Here is a 24,130-nt window from a genome sequence, read left to right as displayed (position 1 = left end):
ACCCAGTCTGAGCTACTCATAGCTCTTCCAAGCTCTGTCCTGTGCCCCTTCTGATGTCTTTTTGTCTCTCTGGTCCTGGTTCTCTTTGTTGGAAAAAATACACCCAGAAATCAGGTTAAAAAATAAGAAATTCCTTGACATCTCTGGTAGAAAAGTGTGCTATCAAATTCTTGGAAGTTTGAGAAACCTGCTTCTGAAGGATTCTATACCAGGTACAAAACTCTGCGTTGACAGTTTTTTCTTTCAAGATGCGGTTTACGGTCTTCCTCTGTAAATGATTTCTGGAGAAATGCACGGCTAGGCCTTATCTATGGTCGTCTGTTTCCTGCTGCCTTCATGATATACTCTTTGGTTTTATTTTCAGCAGCTTGAACAGGAATGATTTTTATTTTTTTTTAAAAACTGATGTTCTTTGAATCTGCAGACTCTTGACTGTTAGATCTTCAAATATTTCTTTTAGGATTCCAATCAATCCTGTATTAGGTATACTGGTGCAACCCCTGAACTCGCTCCACTGTTTCCATTGCAGTCTGTGGCATCTATGGGATATCCAAAGCAATCTATGCTGGAGCTTACTGATTCTTTTGTGTGCTGATAACTGTCTGTCATGTCTGATTTGCTGAAACCTTTTGTTCTCCAGAGTATACAAACATCAATGTTAGTCTCTTCTGACTTGGGTCATATGAACATTTTTATGTCACAGAGACACATCAGTAGGAAAATGGGCAGCCGGATATATATACACCGTATCTCCGGCATTTCTAACATTTCATCAGTTCATTCTCAGAGCTGGCTTTGCTCATGGGGCGTTTTGCCCACTAGCCCAGCAATGCACCATTCACAACTATCCTACTTGTCAAGTATTTCCACTGCGGTGTGTTTGTATTCCTTTAGTGACCATTTTGTTTCTTGTCTTTCCATAAACTTCATTTCTTATCAAAACTGTCAAAGACAGCAGCACTGTAAGCACTGTAAAGGCTTGGGCTTGGATTAATGCAACCTTAGAATGGGCTTGCAGTCTGTTCTGACTATGTTTTTCTGAATGACTCACTTCCAAAATCCTCTAGCCAGACTCTGCTTTAAGTGGTGGCTGTTTTGAGAGTGTCTTGAATACCTGCTCCATTTTCAGCTCTTGCTCCCCCTTTGCATTTATCTCCCTTGTAACTTCCCTGATTCAATAAGCCAGTACACTTACTGAGTCAGCCAGTCAGCAGCAGTCCAGTGTTTGCTTTGTCCATCCGTGAAACAACTGTTTCACAAGCCTGAGCCTTTCCTTGGATTTCAGAACTGCTAGCAGCTGCTTCAGTATTCCAACAGGGTAAAGAAAGGTCGTAGATTTGCTGTCTGTTTCACTCTAAGTGTGGATGGACTGATGCTCTTTCTTCATTCCTGAGCAGAAAACAGAAGCACTTGCATATCCCTTTATGAATGGGGTTAGTGACCTTATAAAACAGCTGGAGGTTGATGTGGTGGCATGCACCCAGTCCTAGCATGTTGGAGGATGTTAGAGAAGGATTGTTTTACCTCAGGAATTTGAGATAACCAGAGTGATGAGCGCCACCTCAAAGCCATGGGGTGAGAATAAAAGAATGAGCTAAGACTCTTTTTGTTGTTTTTGTTCTTCTGTCATGTAGGGAGAGGTTTTCCTTTTCCTTGAAGGTTGTGGGTATTCAAACTCATTCTTGGAAGCAGTCAGGGCTCACACTGAACAAACTGTATTTTCCATACCTTGACCCTAGACACCTTACCTGTCCACACTGTGAGAAAGAAATGCCTTCTTGTTTGAAAATTACAACATCAAAAAGACAAAATAAAACAAAGCAAAGCCCTGTGAGGAAGACAGGGTCTCATTTTGCAGCCCGGGCTGGCCTGGAACTTAACAACAATCTACCAGCCTCTGCCTACTGATTGTAGGAGGTATACGCTATTACCCTGGAGAGCTCAGAAACTTTGACCTAATATTACACAGAGCCCAAAGCAGCAGTGACATGTGCTCAGTAGTCTGAGTTGCTTTGGGGTGTGGCAGTGTTACTTATGTGTGCATGTGAGTAGAGATCAAACATCAATTTTGGTATCTTCTGTAATTCTCCACTTTCGTTTTTAAGATCAGGTCTCTCACCGAATCAGGAGCTGCACTGGGTAGACTGGCTGGCTAGTGGGTCCCTGGGTTCTGACTGTCTCCACATCTTAGCACTGGAGCTGCCAGCATGCATGACCATGCCTGGCCTTTACATGAGTCCTGCGGATCCGAACTAGTACTCACACTTGTGCAGCCAGGACTTTACCCACTGACCCACCTTCCTAGTCTGCTGCCTTAAAAGACCTGACAGATCCTCAACAACCCAGCTACTGTTACTACTGGTCTTAGAAAGTAAATGTCACCCATGTTATGTAAGCTTACAATTGACAATGATGAATACTATTATAAAATTTACATGATCAACATCCATGACTTCTAAAACTGTATTAAACTTCAAGGAGAAAAATGAAAGAACGGGCAGTTAAGTTAAAAACAATCAATGTGTAAAATGAGAAACAGGAAGTAAGTAAGTCAATGCACACAGGCCAGCAGTGTGGTTCAACGGAAGAGTGTCTGCCTAGCAAGACCCTAGGTTCCATTCCCACAATCCAATCTAATCTCCAAACACAGATATTTTTTTTTGTCTGCTAGGTAACTAGGGAGCTTTCTAACATAATACTACTGAATATAATCAACTGATCCAATACTTTTGGAGTGAGCCTTACCTTATACTCAAGAAAAGCTCAAAGGTCAAATTTTCCACTCAGTCTAGATTCTTCTTCATTTATTTGAAGTGACAGAAAAGAATTATTTTAATATTCTTTATTATCTGTGTTAAAAATTATTTTCTTTCGGGTTTGGATAGCTTAGGAAGGAAAGAAACTGAGAGTCTGATGGTGTGGTGGTTTGAAAGAAAACCGTCCCCAAAGAGAATGGCATGATTAGGAAGTGTGGCCTAGTTGGAGGAAGTGTGTCACTGTGGGGGCAGGTTTTGAGGTCTCTGCTCAAGCTTCCCACTGTGTGACTTTCAGTTGATTTCCTGTTGCAAGATGTAGCACTCTCAGCTCTAACACCATGCCTACCTGCATACCACCATGCTCCCCACCATGGTGATAATGAACTGAACCTCTGAAACTGTAAGCAAGCCACCCCAATTAAAGGTTTATGGTGTCTCATTACAGCAATAGGAAACCCAAGACAGAAGTTGGTACCAGGAGTGGGATATTGTGATAGGTCTGACCATGTGTTTGTTTGGAGGAATCTGGACTTTGGACTTGGGTTTGTAAAGCAGTGGAATGCTTTAAGCTCTGCTTAATGGGCCACACTAGTAGAAGCATGGAAGACATAGGAGCTAAGAGTCATTTGAACTGTCAGGGACTCACTCAACTCAAGAGGTTTCAGAAGAGAAGAATTTCACTATATTGCCTAGAGACCATTCTTAGGATATTTTGGTGAAGAAAATGACTCACTTTGTCCTTGTCTAAGGAGTCTGTTTGAGGCTGAAGTGAAGAGATTTGGATTAATTCTGTTGGCAGAAGAAATCTCAAAACAGCCTAGTATAGACTTTGTCCTGTGGCTATTAGTGGTAATTCTAATGAGTATTTATAATAAAAAGGAGCAAGCTGAGCAGGATAATTACAAAATGAAAATTTTGAGGAGAAAAAGAACACTGGGAAGTGGAGTAGAGCTAAATCCTGTGTTCAAGGAGATGAACAAGGAGTGGTGACCTCAGGGCAAGATATCAGCTAGCTGAGTTCCTAACTTGTAAAAAAAAAAAAATAGATAAATAAATAAAAGCTTAGAGATGGGAGGGCACACCTTTAATTCCAGCACTCAGAAGGCAGAGGCTGGCAGATCTCATGAGTTTGAGGCCAGCTTGGTCTACAGAGCAATTTCAGGACAGCCAAGCTAAGGCAGTGAAAGCCAGAAAGTCGGTGAAGATTTAATTGAATGAGGAGGCCATGTTCCCATTCCAGCAAGCAGCAGAACTTGGCAGCTTTGGTCACATGCTTTTAGGTTTAGAGTTAAGGACAGAAGAAAGGAGTTATGGAATAAAGTTGCTGAGGCCAGGCATGTGTCAGGGGTGTCCCTGAATGGAGGCCTAGTAGAGAGGCCATTTCATGAAGCTGTCAAGTTGAAGCCTGGGTTGCCTTGGAGAACCCAAGATGGTAGAGATGCCAGAGTCATGGGATACCTGCCGAGCAGAGTATCCAAATGTTTTTCTCTGTCTAGCCTGGTCCCGCTGGACTAGTTTCTCCCCCCCCTACATCAGTCCCAGCAGCTGCTTATGAAATAATCACTCAGAGGCTAATATTAAGTATAATTGCTTGGGTGACAGCTCAGGCTTATTACTGGCTAGCGCTCTCTTATAAATTAACTCATTTCTACTAATCCATGTATCACCATGTGCTGTGGTATTACCTCTGTTCTGGTATCTTTCTCCTTAGGCTGCTGCTGATATTGCTCTTCTTGGCAGCTAACTCACATTCCTCCCAATCCTTCCCTTCTTCTCCTGTATATATGTTTGGATTTTCCGCTTAGTCATATTCTATCCTGCCTTATGCCAAAGCAGCTTCTCTTTAACCAATGGTAATAAAACATATTCACAGCATACAGAGGGGTATCCCACATCATCTCCTCTTTTCTGTCTTTGTAGAGCTAGCCAGTAGGAAGCCTGAGGCACTGGCCAAACAGTTTGTAATTAAGATTAAGCTTCAGAGTGGTTGGTTATTCAGGAACTGGCTAGTGGGAAAGAAACCTCCAGACAGAGTTGCTAACAGGGAGTGGAACCAGTCCAAGAGAAAGAAGTGTGTTATAGTCAACAAAGCTGAACAGAGTTGAAGATCTAAAAAGCATTTTGACATCGGACAGAGAGCTGCAGAGTTTGGAGTTTGTACAGCTGGTTTTTGGTCTTGCTTTTGTTCAGTATTTCCTTGCTATGCTCCCTTCCCCATGTTTTAGAAAGCTAATGTATATTCTGTGCCAATATATGTTGGAGGTATGTGATCTTTTTGATTTTGAATTTTATGAGGATTATAGTTAAAGAGATTGCCAGGCTTCTCAGAAGAGACTTTGAAATAAGTTTGAGACTATTATTGATTGTGGGAACTTTTGAAGTTGGACTAAATGCATTTTTTTTTTTTTTGCATTATGATATGGCTCCAAGTCTTTGGGGGCCAGGAAGTATAATGTGGTTTGAAAGAAAATGGCCCCCAGAGGGAGTGGCACTATTAGAAATGGACTTCCTGGAGGACGTGCGTCACCGTGGGGGCAGCTTTGAGGTCTCTTTTGCTCAAGCTTCGCTCAGTGTGACTTTCAGTTGACTTCCTGTTGTCTCTAAGTAGCACTCTCAGCTACTCCAGCACCACATCTGCCTGCACACCACCACACTCCCCATCATGATGATAACGACTGAACTCTGAACTATTAACAAGCCACCCCAAGGAAATGTTTTCTCTATAGGAGTTGCTGTGGTCATGGTGTCTCTTCATAAGTATCAAAATAATTAAATCTTTATTAAGGCATACTGAGCTATATTGTAAAACTGTTTAGCTTCCAAGCGGTATTATGCAGCCAGTATATCACTGCTGTCAATACCATTCCATTTTCTGGGAAATTCTGCAAGCTAGAGAGCAGCACAGAGCTCAGGGGTTTTGCTCAGAGTGCATACATGCAGCTGTCTATCAAGAGATAGATTAAGGAGCAGCTGAGGGCTACTCCGTTGACTTACCACCACCCTGCAGCTCCACGCACGTGTCCATCACTGGCTTGACTGATCTGGCCATTGACTCAATGTACAGCTGTTGACCCACATTCTTAATTTTGTTTACACTGGTATAGACCTGCTGCAAGGTCATCTTAGGGAGAAGAATGACAAAACAAGGTTTATAAGCGTAGAAGTGTGCACTAAAAGATATACAAACAATACAAGCTTAACCTCTGGTTCTCTGAGACAAGACTAAAAGCAGCCCTCCCTTCAATTCCACTTCTTGCGGAGCCACCGTACAATGATGCCAATCAAACTATACGTCCATCTACTCATGATACACTGCTTTTAGGAAAGCATACAGTTAATCCAAATATCACCTGGCAAAGGTGATTTTTTTCCTCTAAAGACAGGGTTCTCACCATGTAGCCCAGTTGGCCTCAGAACTCTTGCTTTCACTCTGCTGGAATGATAAGCATTTGCCACTAAGCCTATCTCAGATTTTTTTTTTAACAGACGTTTATTTATTTCCATTCACATCATTTTCTAAAATAAATTTGAATTTGTCAAATGATAAGTCCTAAGAAGTCCTGGGTACAGGAGCTCCACTGACACATCACATCTGCACAAAGTCCATCTTCCACACACCTGCTCCTTCTGTGCTTCCTCCACACGGTGTCCACTTGACTCACCGGAAGAGGGGATGCTGACATGCTGCTCCTGTGAACCGCTGCTGCCCAGGCTCCCGTAACCACTGGAAGCACTGGCATGAATGGGCTAGGAGGAAGGGGCCAGCTCAGTCACTGCTATGTGTGTGGTAAGGATGTTCACCTCAGAGCTTCCAGTCTACAACCACCACACAGTGAAGGGCTTCTTAAACACTATAGTAGGTATGGAGGCTGCCAGCCTGAACGCTGGTGTGAGGCGCCTTAGCGCCTTCCTACTCTCAGGGCAGGCCTAACTTTCTAGTCTATGTAGAGATTGCAGCAACATGTCCTTTTAGATGCCATAAAGTAACTGCTTCTTGTAAATCATAAATAATTTTATAAAATAAAACAAACTTCAGTTCCTTATCCTCAATTTAGAATAGACAGAACACATAAAATAAAAACATAGATTTTTAAAAAAATTTCAGAGACTTCATGAACCCTGAGGTTTTATAAAAAACATTTATGAAAAGCTCTGGGCTCACATTCAACACTGACACACTCAACTTTATTTACTAACAGGACCCATCTTCGGTTGTTCTTTCCAACAAGTAATTTTCTTCTTCTTCCTTTATAATGACAAGAAATACTGAGACCAACCATCTAGCTCTTCTACTTTTAAAAACGGAATTATTGGCGCACGCCTTTAATCCCAGCACTCGGGAGGCAGAGGCAGGCGGATCTCTGTGAGTTCGAGACCAGCCTGGTCTATAAGAGTTAGTTCCAGGACAGGCTCCAAAACCACAGAGAAACCCTGTCTCGAAAAACCAAAAAAAAAAAACAAAAAAAAAAAACGGAATTATTTTAAAAAACACTGATGTTCAAGCTCAGGAGCTGTGCACACTGCTGATGTCTGAAGCATGAGAAGAGTTTCTCATGAAGAAGGCAAGAAAGCAAGGGTCTGCCCTGACACTGCGGCCCAGTCTGCTGTGCTGAAGTCAGTGCAGCCAAAAATGTCCTGTGCATCTCACTCAGAGTAAGAAACCAAACGAACAGAACTTAATCCATAGAAGCAAAGAGAAGAGCAAAAATTTCTAAGATGTGGAGGTAAAGGTTCCTCTCTCCTCAGTGTGTTCTTGTGGTCTGACCTCACTGAGACCAAACTAACAAAAAACACCATCTGGGGAATTGTGTGCTTTTAAAACCTCTCACTTTACCTGCAGAAGAAGTCTGTGAATCTGTTCTTGCAAATCTCCTAAGTCTTTGTCGTTATTAGGGGCCTTTTTTATTCTGGTAGCAAAAACATCCTCATTTAATGGGCTCCTATAAAATGCCAAGAAAAACAATGAGCCAAGCAATCAAATTCATCTAAAATGAAGACTAAAGTGCTTGCAACAGACCATTTAAAGAATCAGCTATGTTCTGATGAACCAACTCTTTAACTCTAGATTCAGAAAATATGGAGTTAAAATTCCCAAAGAATCAAAATAGACATAACAACTCTAACCCACGTGGTCCTGGGAACAAAACACAGGACCTTGAACAAGCTAAGAAAACAATCCACCATAAATTACATCTCAGTCGTGTTTTTTGAGTCAAAATCTTGCTACAATTAGCCCAGGCTAGTTCTACCTCCTGAGAACTAGGATTACAGGCAAACACCTGCAAAGTTTAAATTTCTCTACAGCACTGATCTTTATGTAACAGGTTCAGGGCTGTGTGTGTGTGTGTGTGTGTGTGAATTTAGTAAAAGTATTTATATACATAAAGCCAGCGATAAGATACTTCTTTTGCTCCTAAGAGATTCAGTAAGGACTAGTTTAAAAATCTGACTGAGTGAACCCTCTGTACAAATGTTAAGACCCTAAAGTTGCCAAGCTTACATACTTAAAGCTGGGCTGGAGATGGCTCAGTGGTTAAGAGAACCTGTTACTCTTCCAGAGAACTGGAGTTTGGTTTCTACCACCCATGACAAGTGACTTATAACCTCTGGCATCTGCACATACCCACATGCAGGCATATACACCTAATCTACACACAGCATAGTAAAAATAAACTTTAAAAAATTTAGTTGGGCATGGTAGCACGTGCCTTTGATCCCAGGACTTGGAAGGCAGAGGCAGGAGGATCTCTGTGAGGCCAGCCTGGTCTACATAGTAAGTTTTAGGACAGCCAGAACTACATGGTGAGAGCTTGACTCAAAACACCAAAAATAAGTAAAACATAAAGCTACTAATCACCTATGCTACCTGATAAAGATGCTCTACAGCCGGGCGGTGGTGGCGCATGCCTTTCATCCCAGCACTCGGGAGGCAGGGGCAGGTGAATCTCTGTGAGTTCCAGGCCAGCCTGGTCTAGAAGAGCTAGTTCCAGGACAGGAACCAAAAAAAAAAAAAAAAAAAAAAAAAGATGCTCTACAGGCCCCCCCTAGTGGTGAATATGAGGCTGTCACACTCCTACCTCCCATCTTATTTATAAACTTCAGAGGATTTAAAATCTGAGCTAATGGGAGCTCACCAACTCCAGCTGGACAGGGAAGAAACCAACACAGGACCAAACTAGACCCTCTGAATGTGGGTGACAGTTGTATGGCTGGGGCAGACTGTGGAGCCACTGGCAGTAGCACCAGGATTTGTCCCTACTGCTTGTACTGACTTTTTGGGAACCTATTCTCTTTGGATGGATATCTTGCTCAGCCTACATATAGCAGGGGGGGCCCTGGACCTTTCTCAAAGCAATGTTCCTTACCCTCTCTGAGGAGTGGATGGGGAGTTAGGTGGGGGAGTAGGTGGAGGGGACAGGAGGAAGGGAGGGAGTGGGAATTGGGATTGGTATGTAAAATGAAAAAAGATAGTTTGTTTTCTATTTTAAAAATGTAATTAACCCTCTCCCCCCACAAAAAATAAAATCTGCCACTGAGATGCTTCAGTGGGTAAAATCGTTTGTGGTGTAAGCCTGATGACTGGAGGTGGATCTCAGAGCCCATGGTGAAAGGTGATACCCACACAAGATGTTCTCTGAGCTCCACATGTGTGTGTCATGTTACATATTCCCCCATCTTACACGATAAATTAAAAAATGAAATAAAAACTATCTGAATATAGTGAATACCAACAAAGATGACAAAGAGAGGAAACTGACATTTATTAAGACCTCTTCCTAAAAACTATGTTAGTTTCTAAGAAAATGAAAATAACATCCTCAAAAGCCATAAAGCAGCAGTTCTCAACCTGAGGGTTGCAACAACCCCTTTGGAAAATCCCTATCTCCAAAAATATTTACATTATGATTCATAACAGTGGCAAAATTACAGTTACGAAGTAGCAATAAAATAATTTTATGGCTCGGGTCACCATAACATGAGGAGCTGTATTAAAGGGTCCCGGCATCAGGAAGGGTGAGAGCCACTGTTAGAGAGTGATCATCATTGTTCAAGTGTTTTACAAGAACCATCCTACAATGGATGTCAACCTCTCGAGGTCCCCAAGTTATTAAGGGGAGATGAAAGATAAAGGAAGGGACCAGTTTAGGTACCAAGGCTCACACATCGTCATGACAGGAAACTACCTCTTGGGTCCTCGGTAGAGTAGGTACTGATGAGGAATACTGAGTCAGATATATCACTCGTGAAGTCTTAGGATGTAGGCATTACCCCTGACATTTGGTGTGAGGCTGGGTGATGTAGCCCTGTGGGAGAATGTTTGCCCCGCCCAGGCTGGATGGGAGAACTAACCAAGAAACAGCCAAGCGAGAAGCCAAAGAGAGGGCTCCGTGGTTAGGAACACTTTCTGCTTTAAAGAGGACCTGGGTTTGGTTCCTGGCTTTCACGAGTCACTTACAACAGCTGCTTACAACAGTCCATAACTCCAGTCCCAGAGGACCCAGTGTCCTCTTGTTGCCTCCACGGACCCAGGTACGTACTCAGTATACTTACATACATGCAAGCAAAACACTTATACTTACAAAATTAAATCTTTAAAAAACTTTAATTTTTCAATGTGTATGGTGTTTTGCCTGAGTATATGTCTGTGCACCATGTGCATGCCCGGTGCCTGTGAAGGCCAGAAGAGGACACTGGCTCCCCTGGACCTGGAGTCACAGATCTACAATTCAGCTACCGTGACCTAAGAGCTGAAACACCACCCAAGACTACAGCCATCACAGTGACCTAAGAGCTGAGACACCGCCCAAGACTACAGCCATCACAGTGACCTAAGAGCTGAGACACCGCCCAAGACTACAGCCATCACAGTGACCTAAGAGCTGAGACACCGCCCAAGACTACAGCCATCACAGTGACCTAAGAGCTGAGACACCGCCCAAGACTACAGCCATCACAGTGACCTAAGAGCTGAGACACCGCCCAAGACTACAGCCATCACAGTGACCTAAGAGCTGAGACACCGCCCAAAGACTACAGCCATCACAGTGACCTAAGAGCTGAGACACCGCCCAAAGACTACAGCCATCACAGTGACCTAAGAGCTGAGACACCGCCCAAGACTACAGCCATCACAGTGACCTAAGAGCTGAGACACCGCCCAAAGACTACAGCCATCACAGTGACCTAAGAGCTGAGACACCGCCCAAGACTACAGCCATCACAGTGACCTAAGAGCTGAGACACCGCCCAAGACTACAGCCATCACAGTGACCTAAGAGCTGAGACACCGCCCAAGACTACAGCCATCACAGTGACCTAAGAGCTGAGACACCGCCCAAGACTACAGCCATCACAGTGACCTAAGAGCTGAGACACCGCCCAAAGACTACAGCCATCACAGTGACCTAAGAGCTGAGACACCGCCCAAAGACTACAGCCATCACAGTGACCTAAGAGCTGAGACACCGCCCAAGACTACAGCCATCACAGTGACCTAAGAGCTGAGACACCGCCCAAGACTACAGCCATCACAGTGACCTAAGAGCTGAGACACCGCCCAAGACTACAGCCATCACAGTGACCTAAGAGCTGAGACACCGCCCAAAGACTATAATCATTATTAGAAAAATCAGAGTGCTGGCAGTGCCATGAAAGTAGCAAAAAAACTTAACTCATCATGTCCATCTTCCATGACAGGTGACATCTGCCCCGCTCACCTTTGTACCCCATAGCACCAACTGATGAACTTACTTTCGAACTTTATGCCGACCAATGATGAAGGAAACCTTCCGGCTCCAGGGGTTCACAAAGCTGGACCAGCTGGAATCCAGAATGACATAATCTCCATTCTGAGTGCAGAATCTGATGGGTGAGTGTTCAAATGGAGGATGGCCAACATATTTTAAAACTATGTAAAACAACAAGATTAAAACCAAACTTTACACAGATAAGATTGTAAGTGTCCTGCTTCAGTTATCACTTTAAAGGAGGAAAAAATTACTTTAGCAGTTCAATACATTTCTTATCAGAACCAATTAGTGGCAAATAACAGCGTCCATAAAGGAGCAGGCCCCACCTTTTTGGTGTATGGCAACCATCAGAGGCCAATCTTCAGGGTGCACATATGTTAAGATGGATGTTCCAATCAGATCCTGAGGTAGGTAACCCAGCAAAGGCACAGCCCTGGGACACAGGTATACAGCACAGGAAGCATGTTATACTGAGCAAGTAATTAAGTAGTTTTTATATACTTAAAAATACCCACTCAGGCTGGCAACATAACTCAGTGAGAGGCTATGTGCTTAGCATACTTAAGGATCCCATCTCCTGCTCTGCAAAATAAAACATCACCACCAAACCCTAACTTCCCTATTTAATTCTAAATAGGAAGAACATTTATGAAAAGATGTCCATTAATGCACCCATGAAAGCAAAAATCCTATATAAGCTAATTATGTCAGTAGTCATCGGATACATTGCATCAAAATCACCTCATTCCCTAAGAGCAGGCTTGCAGGCTCACTGTGAACTCATGAATCACACACTCTGGAGATAACCCACGAACATGAATTTTTATCAAGTTCCTCACGAGTCTTGCACTCTTTGTTACACTATCATTTAGAAAGAGCACATGTAACAGAATGCTAATGATAAAACGGGCTGTGAACTTACACAGCGTTAGTACAGTGTGGTAAAGCCTTTAGGAGGCAAAGCCTAGTAGAAAGAAGTTGGGGTACTGGGGTATGCCCTCAGGCCTTGTCTGAACTGGCATTAACTGTCAACCTGAACAGCTTAGAATCGCCTGATGGAAGTCTTGAATGAATAACTGTCTTCATCATATTAGTCTGTGGACATGCTTGTGAGGGACTGCTTCAACTGTCTACAGTGGGCATCATTTCCAGGGCAGTGGTCCCAGGCTAGATAGGAAAGCTAGTAGACCGTGAGGCAGTGGGTGAGTGAGGGAGTGAGCCAGCAAGCAGCATTCATTCAGGAAGGAAGCAGACTAACGTCAATGCATACTCCCACCTGATGTCCTGCCCCACCAGAGATTTCAAAGCCATGGAGCCAGCTGAGTGACCATGGCCTGAAAGTGCACAGAGATTAAACCTTTCTTTCCTCCTTACAAGTTGGCCATTTCCAGTATTTCACTGCAGTAACCAAGACTGATGAACAAATACATGGTTAATACTGACTGAATACAATGTAGTGGCCAAATCAAATATAGTATTCAAAGGCAACTATCATCCCAACCAATACTCACAGCAATGTTTTCAGAATGGCTTAGACAAAACAGGCTCTGTAAACATTTTCTGTGTTTTGTTTTACACTAAAGCATGTTACCCAGATTTTCAAATTTCAAGAATAAGTAAAATTCTGAAATAAATGTGTGTATGTGGGGCTGCATATACTAGCTGATATCAACATTTGCTTATTTGGTTTTTTGAGATAGTGTTTTTCTGTGTAGCCCTGGCTGTCTTAGAACTCACTTTGTAAGCCAGTCTGGCCTTGAACTCACAGAGATCTGCCTGCCTCTGCCTTCTGTGTGCTGGGATTAAAGATGTGCACCACCACCACCCGGCCAACATTTGCTTTATCCAAACAAAAATACAAAAAACAGGAGCTGGAAAGATGCTCAGCAGTTAAGAGCACTGACTGATCTTCCTGAGGACCTGAGTTCGATTCTCAGAACCCAGATGGTGGCTCACGACCATCTGTAACTCCAGTTCCAGGGGATCTGAAGCTGTCTTCTGTCCTCCTTAGAGGTGTATCCACACGTGGTACAGACAAACATGCAGGCAAAACACCTGTACACATAAAGTAAATATTTTTTTTCTAAAAAATACTGAAAAACAGCAATAAGCATCACCTATCACTGTTAAAAAAATAACAATCATTTTAAAATTGCCCTAAAAAGAAAGGTAATGTAAGTTCAAAATAAAGAAAAATTCTTAAAACTCAGCCTTTATTAAACACGTATGTCCTCTTTTTTTCTCTCTCTTCAGACTACAATATTTAGCATAATTGATTTGAGCACATTTGTCAAATGGAAATACCACTAGAGTAAATGCTAAAGGATTTAAGTCTTGGTCCTAAGTTGAGTATAGTCAGATATTCTTGGTGAACTGATCCTTGATGTATGTAAAATAAGAGTAATAACACCTGCACCACTTATGCCTCAATGTTATGAGATCTAGGAAGGTATCACGTAAATCACTTTTAATAATACAGTATGCAAAATGTTTACACTAAAATTCAGACAACAGGTACAAGTACTTGCCTCCAAGCCCGCTGGCCTGAGATGCATCCCTGAGACCCAAACAGTGGAAGGTGAGACCCAACACCAGAAAGGTGTCCTCTGACCCCACATGTACATGGCAAACACACACACACACCAATAAATAAATATGATTTGAAAATGTATTTAAGAGGACTCAATTTAAGCTGCACTGTAACCAGCAGGAGCCATGCAGGCAAACCGACTGTCACAGAATACACAACAGTACACAAAGCATAACACAAACCTCTAGTACCTGGGTTTGTCTTCCAAAACAAATCTCTTTTAGGCTCAAAGAAATATTTACCTTTCATCTACTTCAAGAAACACACATCCTGGGGTGTGTGTTGTAGTAAAAATTCTTTTATTTACAGGGATTCGAGGAGCTATTAAAAAAGGAGAAAGGCTGATTAAGGGTCAAATATGCAATTAATCATCTACTAAACTAGCTACTAAACATACAAGGGATAAAATCTCAAAATGAAATGGCAGAAATCTAACTTAAATCTAAGGTCTGACTGCCATGAAGTCAAAGCCACAGTAAAATAATGATAGTTTCCATTATTAACTTGATTTTAAAGAGATCAATATGTAATCACAATATTATGGTTAATTTAAATACAAAAAGTCTGCTGCATTCTTAATAGCTTATTTCTTTATCATAAATATCTAATAGGTAAAGTGGGAATAAGGGAAGGGCTGAATATTCTTTGGTGGCAGTGTATAACTAAATGGAAACACTTGTAATAGCACTAAAGCAATTTGTTATAGAATAAAATTGGTACCATCAAGTCAGGCAAGTTCTGATCTAAAATGTGCACTGAAAAATGCAGTCCACACTCTGAGAGTAGGCTTACATCACTTACTTCAGCATGATGCCAATTGCAAGAAACCCTAAGTGAATACACAAAAGGGCACCCAGTGTTTGGAGCTACTCATGAATACATACAACACAGATACATTTCAACTGTGGCTACCTCGGTGCATTCTGAGGCAGTTACAGGAGTCCTGTTGTTATTGTTTAACATATAAATTAATGGCTTATTATTTCCTTTTAAAAAGAAAATTTATGTGTGTACATGTTTGGTCTGCATGTATGTGCAGGATCAGGTCAGAAGAGGGAGTGAGATCCCCTAGATTGGAGTTATAGGCAGTTGTGAGCCATTACTTGGGTGCTGAGAAGTGAACCAGGACCTACTGAAGTGCAGCCAGTACTCCTAACTGCTGAGGTATCTCTTTAGGCCCTTTACCTTTTTGTTTTTGTTTTTTTTTTTTTTCGAGACAGGGTTTCTCTGTAGCTTTGGAGCCTGTCCTGAAACCAGCTCTTGAAGGCCAGGCTGGCCTCAAACTTACAGAGATCCACCTGACTCTGCTCCTGAGTGCTGAGATTAAAGATGTGTGCCACCACCACCTGACTTGTAATTAATTTTTTATCATTGTGCTCCCAAACTAATTTTTCCAATAGTCCTATGTTTTCATTGTGACTTATAGGGTGGTAATTTGTAGGAAAGCACATATCATGTCTCAACAGAGCCAACTATGTTTTTAGGTAGTAAATGGAAGTTGCCTATACACAAGTTTAGAAATGTATTTCTGTTTATTGAATATACATACTGCAATTTCTGGAAGTTTCAAAACACTTGTAGAACATGTTGTTTCAGCCGGGTGGTGGTAATTCTTCATGTAATGATTTTAGTGCTATTATTTCATCTAAGACAGGTTCTTGTAAAAGGCCACAGAACAGGTCACCAATAGAGAAGGGACTAAAGTAACTAATATCTACCCAACTCTGCCGCTGAAGTCACACTGTGGCAGTGATAACAGCACAGGAAGTCAAGGTCAGCAAACAGCCCAGTAAACACCAGCTAGAAGTGAGTTTATGGCCCACACTGGACATGAAGCAGCCTTCTGCCCGGAAACCATAGGAACAGCATTCCCCTCACTCCTGTCTGAACACTGCATTCAGCCTCTCACTGAGCATAGGACATCCTGGCTTACCTTCATAACCAGAGTGAATCTTCTCAGCCAGTGCTAGACAGCAAGGCTCTGGTTCTGGCTGGGCAGAGCTATGTACGTGAACCAAATAGGGGAGGATCCAGAACGGAGAGTAATGCTTCTTTTGTGCTCTGTCTCCACCTCCACTGAAGAGATCAAAGTGATTAGAGCTGATAGTGGTGCACTCAGCCCACTGTGAAAAGGCTAGGGATGCTCCACCAGGAATTCCCAACACAGAAAGACCCAATCTAAAACGTTTAAAGATGTTTGTTTCCCCAAAGGGAAGGTTAGCTTAAAATCTTAGTACCTCTGGGCAATAACGATCATCCACTACTCACTGCCTAAGAAGTTTTATGGAGGGCTGCTCACATCACTGTGAGAGTCACCCCACCCATGACCTGCTCATGACCATGCCCCAAACTCCCATTGACTCTTACCCTTCCACTGTGAGGCACGCCAAGCACTATAAATAGAAAATGGGGCCCCATGTGATCACATGGCTAAACCCAACTATAGCGCACCCCTCTTCTGTTGTTAAAGAACTGACCAAAGCTCCAGCTACTTTCTTGGTTGCTGCAGGCTTGGCTTGAAAAAAAAAAAAAAAAAAAGAAGGTCAGCAGTGTCCTGCAAAATACCTGGCTGGGGAAAGCACATTAAAACCTAGCTGCCTAGCATGGCCTCTGGAATAGAGATAGATCCCTTCTCAGTCTCACTGAGGAAGCTCTGAGGATGTGCACAAAGCTTTCTCCTCTATGCTACTGGGACATGCCACATGCTGTAGAGTCTAACTGTCCAAGAGTGAGCCACTCTTCTTTGTCTGCAATCAAGTCTCTCTTCTAACTTAATCTAGATTAGTGACCCCAATCCCAAGGCAGTCCCAGTGTACTGGCTACCCTTACTATGACCCTGCTTCCTATTTTAGTCATGTGAATGACAGCCTTCCCCCAACTACACAAGAGTTTACGCTCATTTGTCCAGCTTCCCCCTATAAAGAACTTCTTCAGCCTTGTCCATGCCAAGGGTTCTAAATGTCACTTATATACACTTGAACTACACATTACCTGCTGGCCTGCACCTCTACCTAGAACTATGTTTTCATACAGTCTCAATGTAAACCCAGATTAACTCAGACACAGCTCCTCTCCAGGAAGGTGCTTTTGCTCCATGCTCTCAGGCCTCAGATATCTCCACCCAAGATTCCTATTGCCAATCCCTCATTCCTTTTTATATCATGTTCCAATTATAACCCATAAGTCCTTGCTGTGGGACAATGGCCTGTACCCTGTCAATTGTATTTTAAATAAACGCTCATTGGCCAGTAACTAGGCAAGAAGTATAGGTGGGGTGAGAACAGGAGAATTCTGGGAAGAGGAAAGGTTCAGTCTGCAGTCAACACCCAGACAGGGAGGAAGCCAGACACAGAGCAAGTAAGATGTGACTGCCTCACCAAGAAAGGTACCAAGCCACGTAGCTAACACAAACAAGTATTATGGGCTAATAGTTATGAGTTAATAAGCCTGAGCTACTAGGCCAATCAGTCTATAATTAATGTAGACCTCTGTGTATTTCTTTGGGGCTGAATGGCTGCAAGACCAGGCGGGACAGAAACCTCAGTCAATAAGTCCTGGCAAAGCAACCAATTTTTTTTTTTTCTTCTACCATCTCACTAACCTGACTTTACAACCCAAGCCTTCCAGTGCTACAGCTGACCTGGTCCTTCACATAGCAGTCCACACAGTCCTTTCTAATTTAAAATGTGCTTTCTTGATAAATGAAACCTCTTAGCAGTGTACACAAATACTGCAGCCCCAGAGTAAGGACTGACCCTTATCCAGACGGGGTCTCAATGGTAATGTCATTTCCCTCCACCTGCAAAAGGGAACACCTGAAGAAAGCATGACTCAGAGTCTGGGATGTCACATGACTAAAGGCAAAGGAGGCTGTCAGAGACCATGTGGATACTGCTAGAAGGGCAGGGCATCGATCCTAACAGTATTCTTACTGGTCAAAGACCAGGATGGTTTTATCATCATAAGGTGAATGGCAACTTTGCTTTTTAGAAATACATTCTGAAATACTAATGGAGGAAATGTCTCAGTTCTGAGATAAGAGCAGAGGGAAGAACTGGTGGAGGAACAAGTGGCACCAGGCTGGCCATGGCTTATAGTTGGGGAATCAGAACATACTGGCTCATTATACTATTTTCTTTGCTTGTTAGGTTAGAAAGTCCTAAGGAAAAGGTTTTGAAAGCAATTAATCTCAACCAAATACTTCCTTCTGAGTGTGAAATTCCCTGTGATCTAGGCCTTGACTTTCTATCCACCCTCCTTTCTTCCCTTCTGTTCCAGCCAGGTTCTCCATTAACCTTTCCACACTCAGGGCCTTTGCACATCTGCTTCTTCCACACGGACCATATTTCCTCAGAACCTTCCTTAAGGCTGCCTGGTTTACTCGCTCACCTTCTTTAGGGCACTTGCTACAACTAGGATTCCTCAGAAAAGGGTCCCGTCCTCGCCAGTTGGATGTGCTTTGCCACCACCAAAGTTCCCAGCCAGTGCAATGGCAGTGAGAGCAATGTGGGACTCTAAGAGGTCATGGGAGCACCACCATAACAAGGGGATCAATGCAGACCCTGTCAAGTGGGCTAACTTTGGTGAGAGCTAGCTGTTATGGGGTCTGGCTCCCTTTGCCTTTTTGCCCATGCCAGTTTGCCCTTCATCATGAAGCCCTTGCCTAATGCTGAGCAGACACTGGCTTCATGCTCTCTGACACCAGAACTGCACGCCCAAACCCTTCTCCTTTGCAAACTAGACACTCTTAGGGGTTCTGTTACAACAGAAAACAGACAAAATGTCTGAATAAAACAGCAATTTCTCCACTGTCTTCACGAGAGAACTCGCTCTCTTGTCTATGTTGCTAGTGGACACATTTGTATTTATACATTATTGGTTTCCTGTTTACAGAGTTTAAACACATGGGGACGAAAGAAATTTGAACAGTCTGATTCAGATAGGACGCACAAGTATTTAGTGTAATTTAAACCTGTGTGTCATTTATGTTGGGAGCATAGCATGAAGGTCATTGTGCCCACAGATCTCTAGAGAAACCAGGAATGTTAGGCACATAAGATTTTGTCTTTCCAGTGGTAAAGATGAAAAAACTGTCCTTCTATCCAGAAAGCTGGGAACTGGAAGAGATTAACAGCCTGGTGATCTGTGTCATCTGTTGGGACAGGCCATACAAGCTCCTACAACCAGTACTGGATGTGGTTAGTAATTGAAATGGCCCTGATAGCCAGAAGCTCCCCCAAGCTCCTACAACCAGGACCAGAGGTAACTAACTACCCAAATGACCTCTAGTCTATCTCTATGATACCAGACCCTTAAGCCCTGAAGCTAGCACAGGCAGCATATCTCTAGCCCCCATCTGTTTGGAGGGAATGACAATACCCCGAGTTGAGTTTAATGTAATTATGCTTCTCTGTGCACTGGGGACTGTATTACCCAAGGAAGCTTTTTTTTTTTCTTCTTCAAATTGTACTGGGCTTAAATACATTGGGAATAAACCTCCTGTCATTAACTCTGTGAAGTCTGATCCAGGCTGACAAAGTCAGTCTGTACCAGGTTTTCGTTCTTATCTCTTCCTGGTTGGCTTGCCTGTCTGACACCTGCAGGGATGCCCCCACATTTACTCTATTTCAGCACATTTACTCTATTTCAGGCCTGTTTCTGATAAAGGCACTTGTGAAGGACACAGTAAACCATACAGCCCTCCTACCTGTTGACTGTCAGTCGGATTATCCCTCCTGCTTAGGTTCACAAACACTATTAGCTCAAATCCCCCCAGTTTTACAGAATATTTGGTTATTTCCATTATAAACATTTTCCTTCTCTAAACATCTGGAGTAGTTACTAACTTAAATACTGCTGTTAACAATTGTGACACTTAAAAATGCTTTTTCTTGTTGGGCATAGTGGTGCTCGCCTTTAATTCCAGCACTCAAAGGACAGAGACAGGTGGAGCTCCGTAAGTTTGAGGCCAGCCTGGTCTATAGAGTGAGTTTCAGTACAGCCAGGGCTACACAGAGAAACCCTGTCTCAAAATAAAAATAATAATAAGTTAAAAAGTTTTTCTTTTTACAATAAAAGCAACACTATAGTAATTTGTTTAGAGGGTGACAACTATCTACAAGAAGTCACTTCTGTTAAAGTGTGGTCAATTTTCTTCTACATCACTCTCTTTTTAAGGCCTGCTATTAAAAATTATAAAAACTAAGAGATAGGTGGCCGGGCGGTGGTGGCACACGCCTTTAATCCTAGCACTCGGGAGGCAGAGGCAGGCGGATCTCTGTGAGTTCGAGACCAGCCTGGTCTACAAGAGCTAGTTCCAGGACAGGCTCCAAAACCACAGAGAAACCCTGTCTCGAAAAACCAAAAAAAAAAAAAAAAAAAAAAACTAAGAGATAGGTGTGGGGAAATTTTAAAAATTAATTTTAAATGTGACTGAAATACAAAAAGCAAATAAAATGGGGCTCAAAACACATTTTTTTTTTTTTTTTTTGAGATAGAGTTTCTGTGTAGCTTTGGAGCCTGTCCTGCAACTAGTTCTTGTAGACCTGGCTGGCCTTGAACTCACAGAGACCTACTTGCCTCTGCCTCCCGAGCCTTGGGACTAAGGTGTGCATCACCACTGCCTGGCTCAAAACAGTTTTATTGTTAACTTCAAACCAAGGGCTCTGATGATATACAGGGCTAGCAATTATCTTTCAGTCTTTTTTTCTTCTCAATCACATACAAATTTTTTTTGTTTGTTTTTTGAGACAGGGTTTCTCGTGTAACAGCCCTAGCTGTCCTAGAACTCACTCTGTAGACCAGGCTGGCCTTCAACTCAGGGATCTGCCTGCTTCTGTCTCCCAAGTGCTGGGATTAAAGGCATGTGCCACAACCACCCAGTCACATACAAATTCGCATGTAAGAATCAAGAGAGTTTTTTGTTTATTTGTTCTGTCTCATTTTGTTGTATCTATAGCAGAATCTAGCTGAACGTGAAAGCATCACCATAAGGGTTGAGCGGAAATTTGAGAGCCACATTTTGAGCCTCCACACCCTTTACTTACCAGATTCTGCAGAAGAAGGATTTCACTGATGCAGATCCATATTGTGAAGCTGGAAACAAAGGAAAATGGCCGTTGTGTCCCTCACAGGCAGCTCCTCAGGGAAGCAATCCTGTCCCCACCACTCTGCACTCATCTGGGCCTGCGCTTTCCTTCGTCTGACCCTGCCATCTTTCCCTTACTCTCCAGCTAAGCACATCCACTTATGTCACTGTGACAGTCTGACGACAGTCTGGTCCCCTCTAACAGCCTGGGGAACTGTGGAGTGACTTCAGACTTCAGTTCTTTGATGCACAAAAATGTGACTGTTTTCCTTTGCTTTCGTTCTGCCCTTGGGGAGATCTAACACTGTGCTCTAGGTTACATGCATGACCCTTTCATGACTCTACAATGTACTGCTAATGTCATCTCTCGAGGACGAGACCAATTACTGCAGTGTTTGTTTTAGCCAGCCTTCCTGGTGACAACCTAGAGGTGACAGCCTTCTGCCTTCTTGTGACAACCTAGAGGCAAATACACGTTAGAGTCAAATGAGGAGGCAGAACCTCTGCCCAAACGCTTCACTGAAGTAAAAAGACCTAAGTTACAGAACTATGGAAAACTGCTAAAATACACAGTAACATAATGAATGAGAACCCGCAGATCCAAAATACGGAAGAGGACGACATCTTTGCACGGCTAAGGAAAGGATGATAGAAAGAATCAGAAAATCGCCTTTTGCTCACACCATTTACACATTACACCAGGCTTCTATGTTCACCACAAGGCAGACTCTGTGATCTCAGTGGACACAAGCCCATAAGGCACTCCACAAGATGAAAGTGAGTTCTGAACAGCCATCCAATCCTGAGAGGTTGATACAACCGACACTACGTGGAAGTGTGCTCTAAAACATGGCCAAGCTGACAGTGGAGGATGTAGCATTCTGTGCTGTGTCCACTTATGTCCTCTAAGCTCAGAGGAGGAGATTGAAGCAGGTAGCATGGGCATTGCCCAGAACGGACATGGAGCTTACTAACTGTTCTCAGCTGAAGCTCAAACCTCAGATTTACATAGCAGAAGTATACTATTCAGAGTAAACCAGATGCACATCAGGTCTGCATTGCAGAAGTAATGATTTCAGGATACAGCAAAGTTTTAGGAGGGATGAAAATATCATGGCAATGATTAACCCATACAAACACTGCTGAAGGAAAAAAAAAAGCAAAAGACAAAAATTAAAACAAAAAACAAAACCGGAAAGAGCTAGCAACATGTTTATCAACCCAGCATCTAGAATAGTTCTGGCCAAATCTAGAACGGATCACTGGCCCCAAGTGTTGAATGTTCGTAGAATGGGTCATTAATGAAAGCAGAAAAACAAACGTAGACAATGAATGTTGAAACGTGTATTTAGGAAAGGAAGATGAACAATAGCAGTATTTTTAAGATGGGAAAAGAGAGATAATGGAGCTAGAGGAAGGTAGAGAGCACTTGATTTAAAACACCATAAAAGTGGAGGCCAAAAGGTAATAAAGTCGTGGCAGTCTGTTTCACTAGAGTGTAAACATATTTCATACTATTAATCCCTGAACTTAAACATGATTAGAAACAGTAAATCTTGTGCTACACTTTCTTAGGGTTTCTCACCAATGTAGACCACAACGGCCTTGAAGTCACACCCTGACTCATTCTCCAGAATGCTGGGCTTAGCTACCATGCTTACCTGTTTTCCACTATTCAGAACTATAAAATGAACTTTTATTTTTCTTTTTTGAAAATTAGAAAAAAGGGGCACTAGAGGGATGGCTCAGTGTTTTTTTTGTTTTGTTTTGTTTTGTTTTTGTTTTTCGAGAAAGGGTTTCTCCGTGGCTTTGGAGCCTGTCCTGGAACTAGCTCTCTAGACCAGGCTAAGACCAGTGTTAAGATACTGATTGATCTGCTAGAGGACCCAGACTCAATTCCCTGCACTCACACGATGACAGCTAACAACTGTCTGGAACTCCAGTTCTAGGGAATCTAACGTTCTTTTATGGCTTCCATGGGGCCTGAAGCCCATGTGGTGCACAGAGAGACAAGCAGGAAAAACACTCATACACATATAAACGGGATGTAGTTCAGTCAGGAGATGCTTGCCTAGTCTGCACAAAACCTTAGGTTTGATCCCCAGTACTGCATAAGTTTGCCTGGTGACATATGACTGCAATCCCATTGCTCAGGAGGAAGAGGCAGACAGATTACAGTTTAAGGCCATTTTTGGCTCTAAATACTGGCTGGCTTTGTGTGTCAACCTGACACAAGCTAGAGTCATTAGAGAGGAAGGAGCCTCAGCTGAGGAAGTGCTGCCATGAGATCCTGCTGTAAGACATTTTCTCAATTAGCAATCAGTGAGGGAGGGCCCAGCCCATGGTGATTGATGCCATCCCTGGGCTAGGGGTCCTGGGTTCTATAAGAAAGCAAGCCGAGGAATTCATGTGAACCAAGACAGCAAGCAGCTCCCCTCCGTGGCCTCTGCCTCCAGGTTCCAGTCCTGTTTGAGTTCCTTTTCTGATTTCCACCAAATGATGGACTGTGATGAGAAGTGTAAGCCAAATAAACCCTTTCCTGTGACTGCATATCTGGTTCAGACAAACAAGCATTTCACACGGAAACAAAGTTATGAGATCCATGGACTTTTAGGGCCAGAAAAACTGAGTAGGGGCAATCAGCATCTTGTCTATAAAGTCAAAGCTGTTACACAAAGGGATCATGAAGTCTGCACAGGAAGAAAGCATGTTGTGTGGATTCCGAGTGCCTGTATTGCCGTCACCCGCTGTGAAGTATGCTGGTAATCAAAGCTATTTTTCACATAAAATCTTAAAAATTTAAGTTTGTAAAAAGAAATGTATTGGTTTGTCACTAAATGACAAAAATACCATTTTATTGTGTTCCTTTTACAGAGGAGAATAAAGCCTGTTGTGGTGCATGCCTTTAATCCCAGCACTAAAGACGTAGAAACAGGGGGCTGGAGAG

The 24,130-nt window shown here is 42.8% G+C and overlaps 1 protein-coding gene across 7 annotated transcripts in view; it reads right to left on the bottom strand.

Annotated features, from left to right (window-relative positions):
• The window catches only part of Per3 (period circadian regulator 3), a 66,885-nt gene that overhangs the window by 38,159 nt on the left and 4,596 nt on the right, over positions 1-24,130 (bottom strand). For all 7 annotated transcript variants that reach the window (XR_009057980.1, XM_057784076.1, XM_057784079.1 and 4 more), the window contains exons 5-12: positions 21,143-21,191; positions 16,030-16,172; positions 14,339-14,417; positions 11,833-11,939; positions 11,508-11,664; positions 7,591-7,696; positions 6,375-6,503; positions 5,751-5,877 (exon numbers count right to left, since the gene is read on the bottom strand). Coding sequence is in view for 6 of the 7 variants with exons in the window: in XM_057784076.1 (XP_057640059.1) it covers positions 5,751-5,877; positions 6,375-6,503; positions 7,591-7,696; positions 11,508-11,664; positions 11,833-11,939; positions 14,339-14,417; positions 16,030-16,172; positions 21,143-21,191 (897 nt within the window). In the remaining variant the exon portion in view is untranslated. The remainder of the gene's footprint in view (positions 1-5,750; positions 5,878-6,374; positions 6,504-7,590; positions 7,697-11,507; positions 11,665-11,832; positions 11,940-14,338; positions 14,418-16,029; positions 16,173-21,142; positions 21,192-24,130) is intronic.

Source organism: Chionomys nivalis, chromosome 11 (genome assembly GCF_950005125.1).
Source record: "Chionomys nivalis chromosome 11, mChiNiv1.1, whole genome shotgun sequence".
Classification (NCBI taxonomy): Eukaryota; Metazoa; Chordata; class Mammalia; order Rodentia; family Cricetidae; genus Chionomys; species Chionomys nivalis.
Note: the sequence above shows the minus strand (reverse complement) of the source record. Positions and strands in the feature narration are given on the sequence as shown.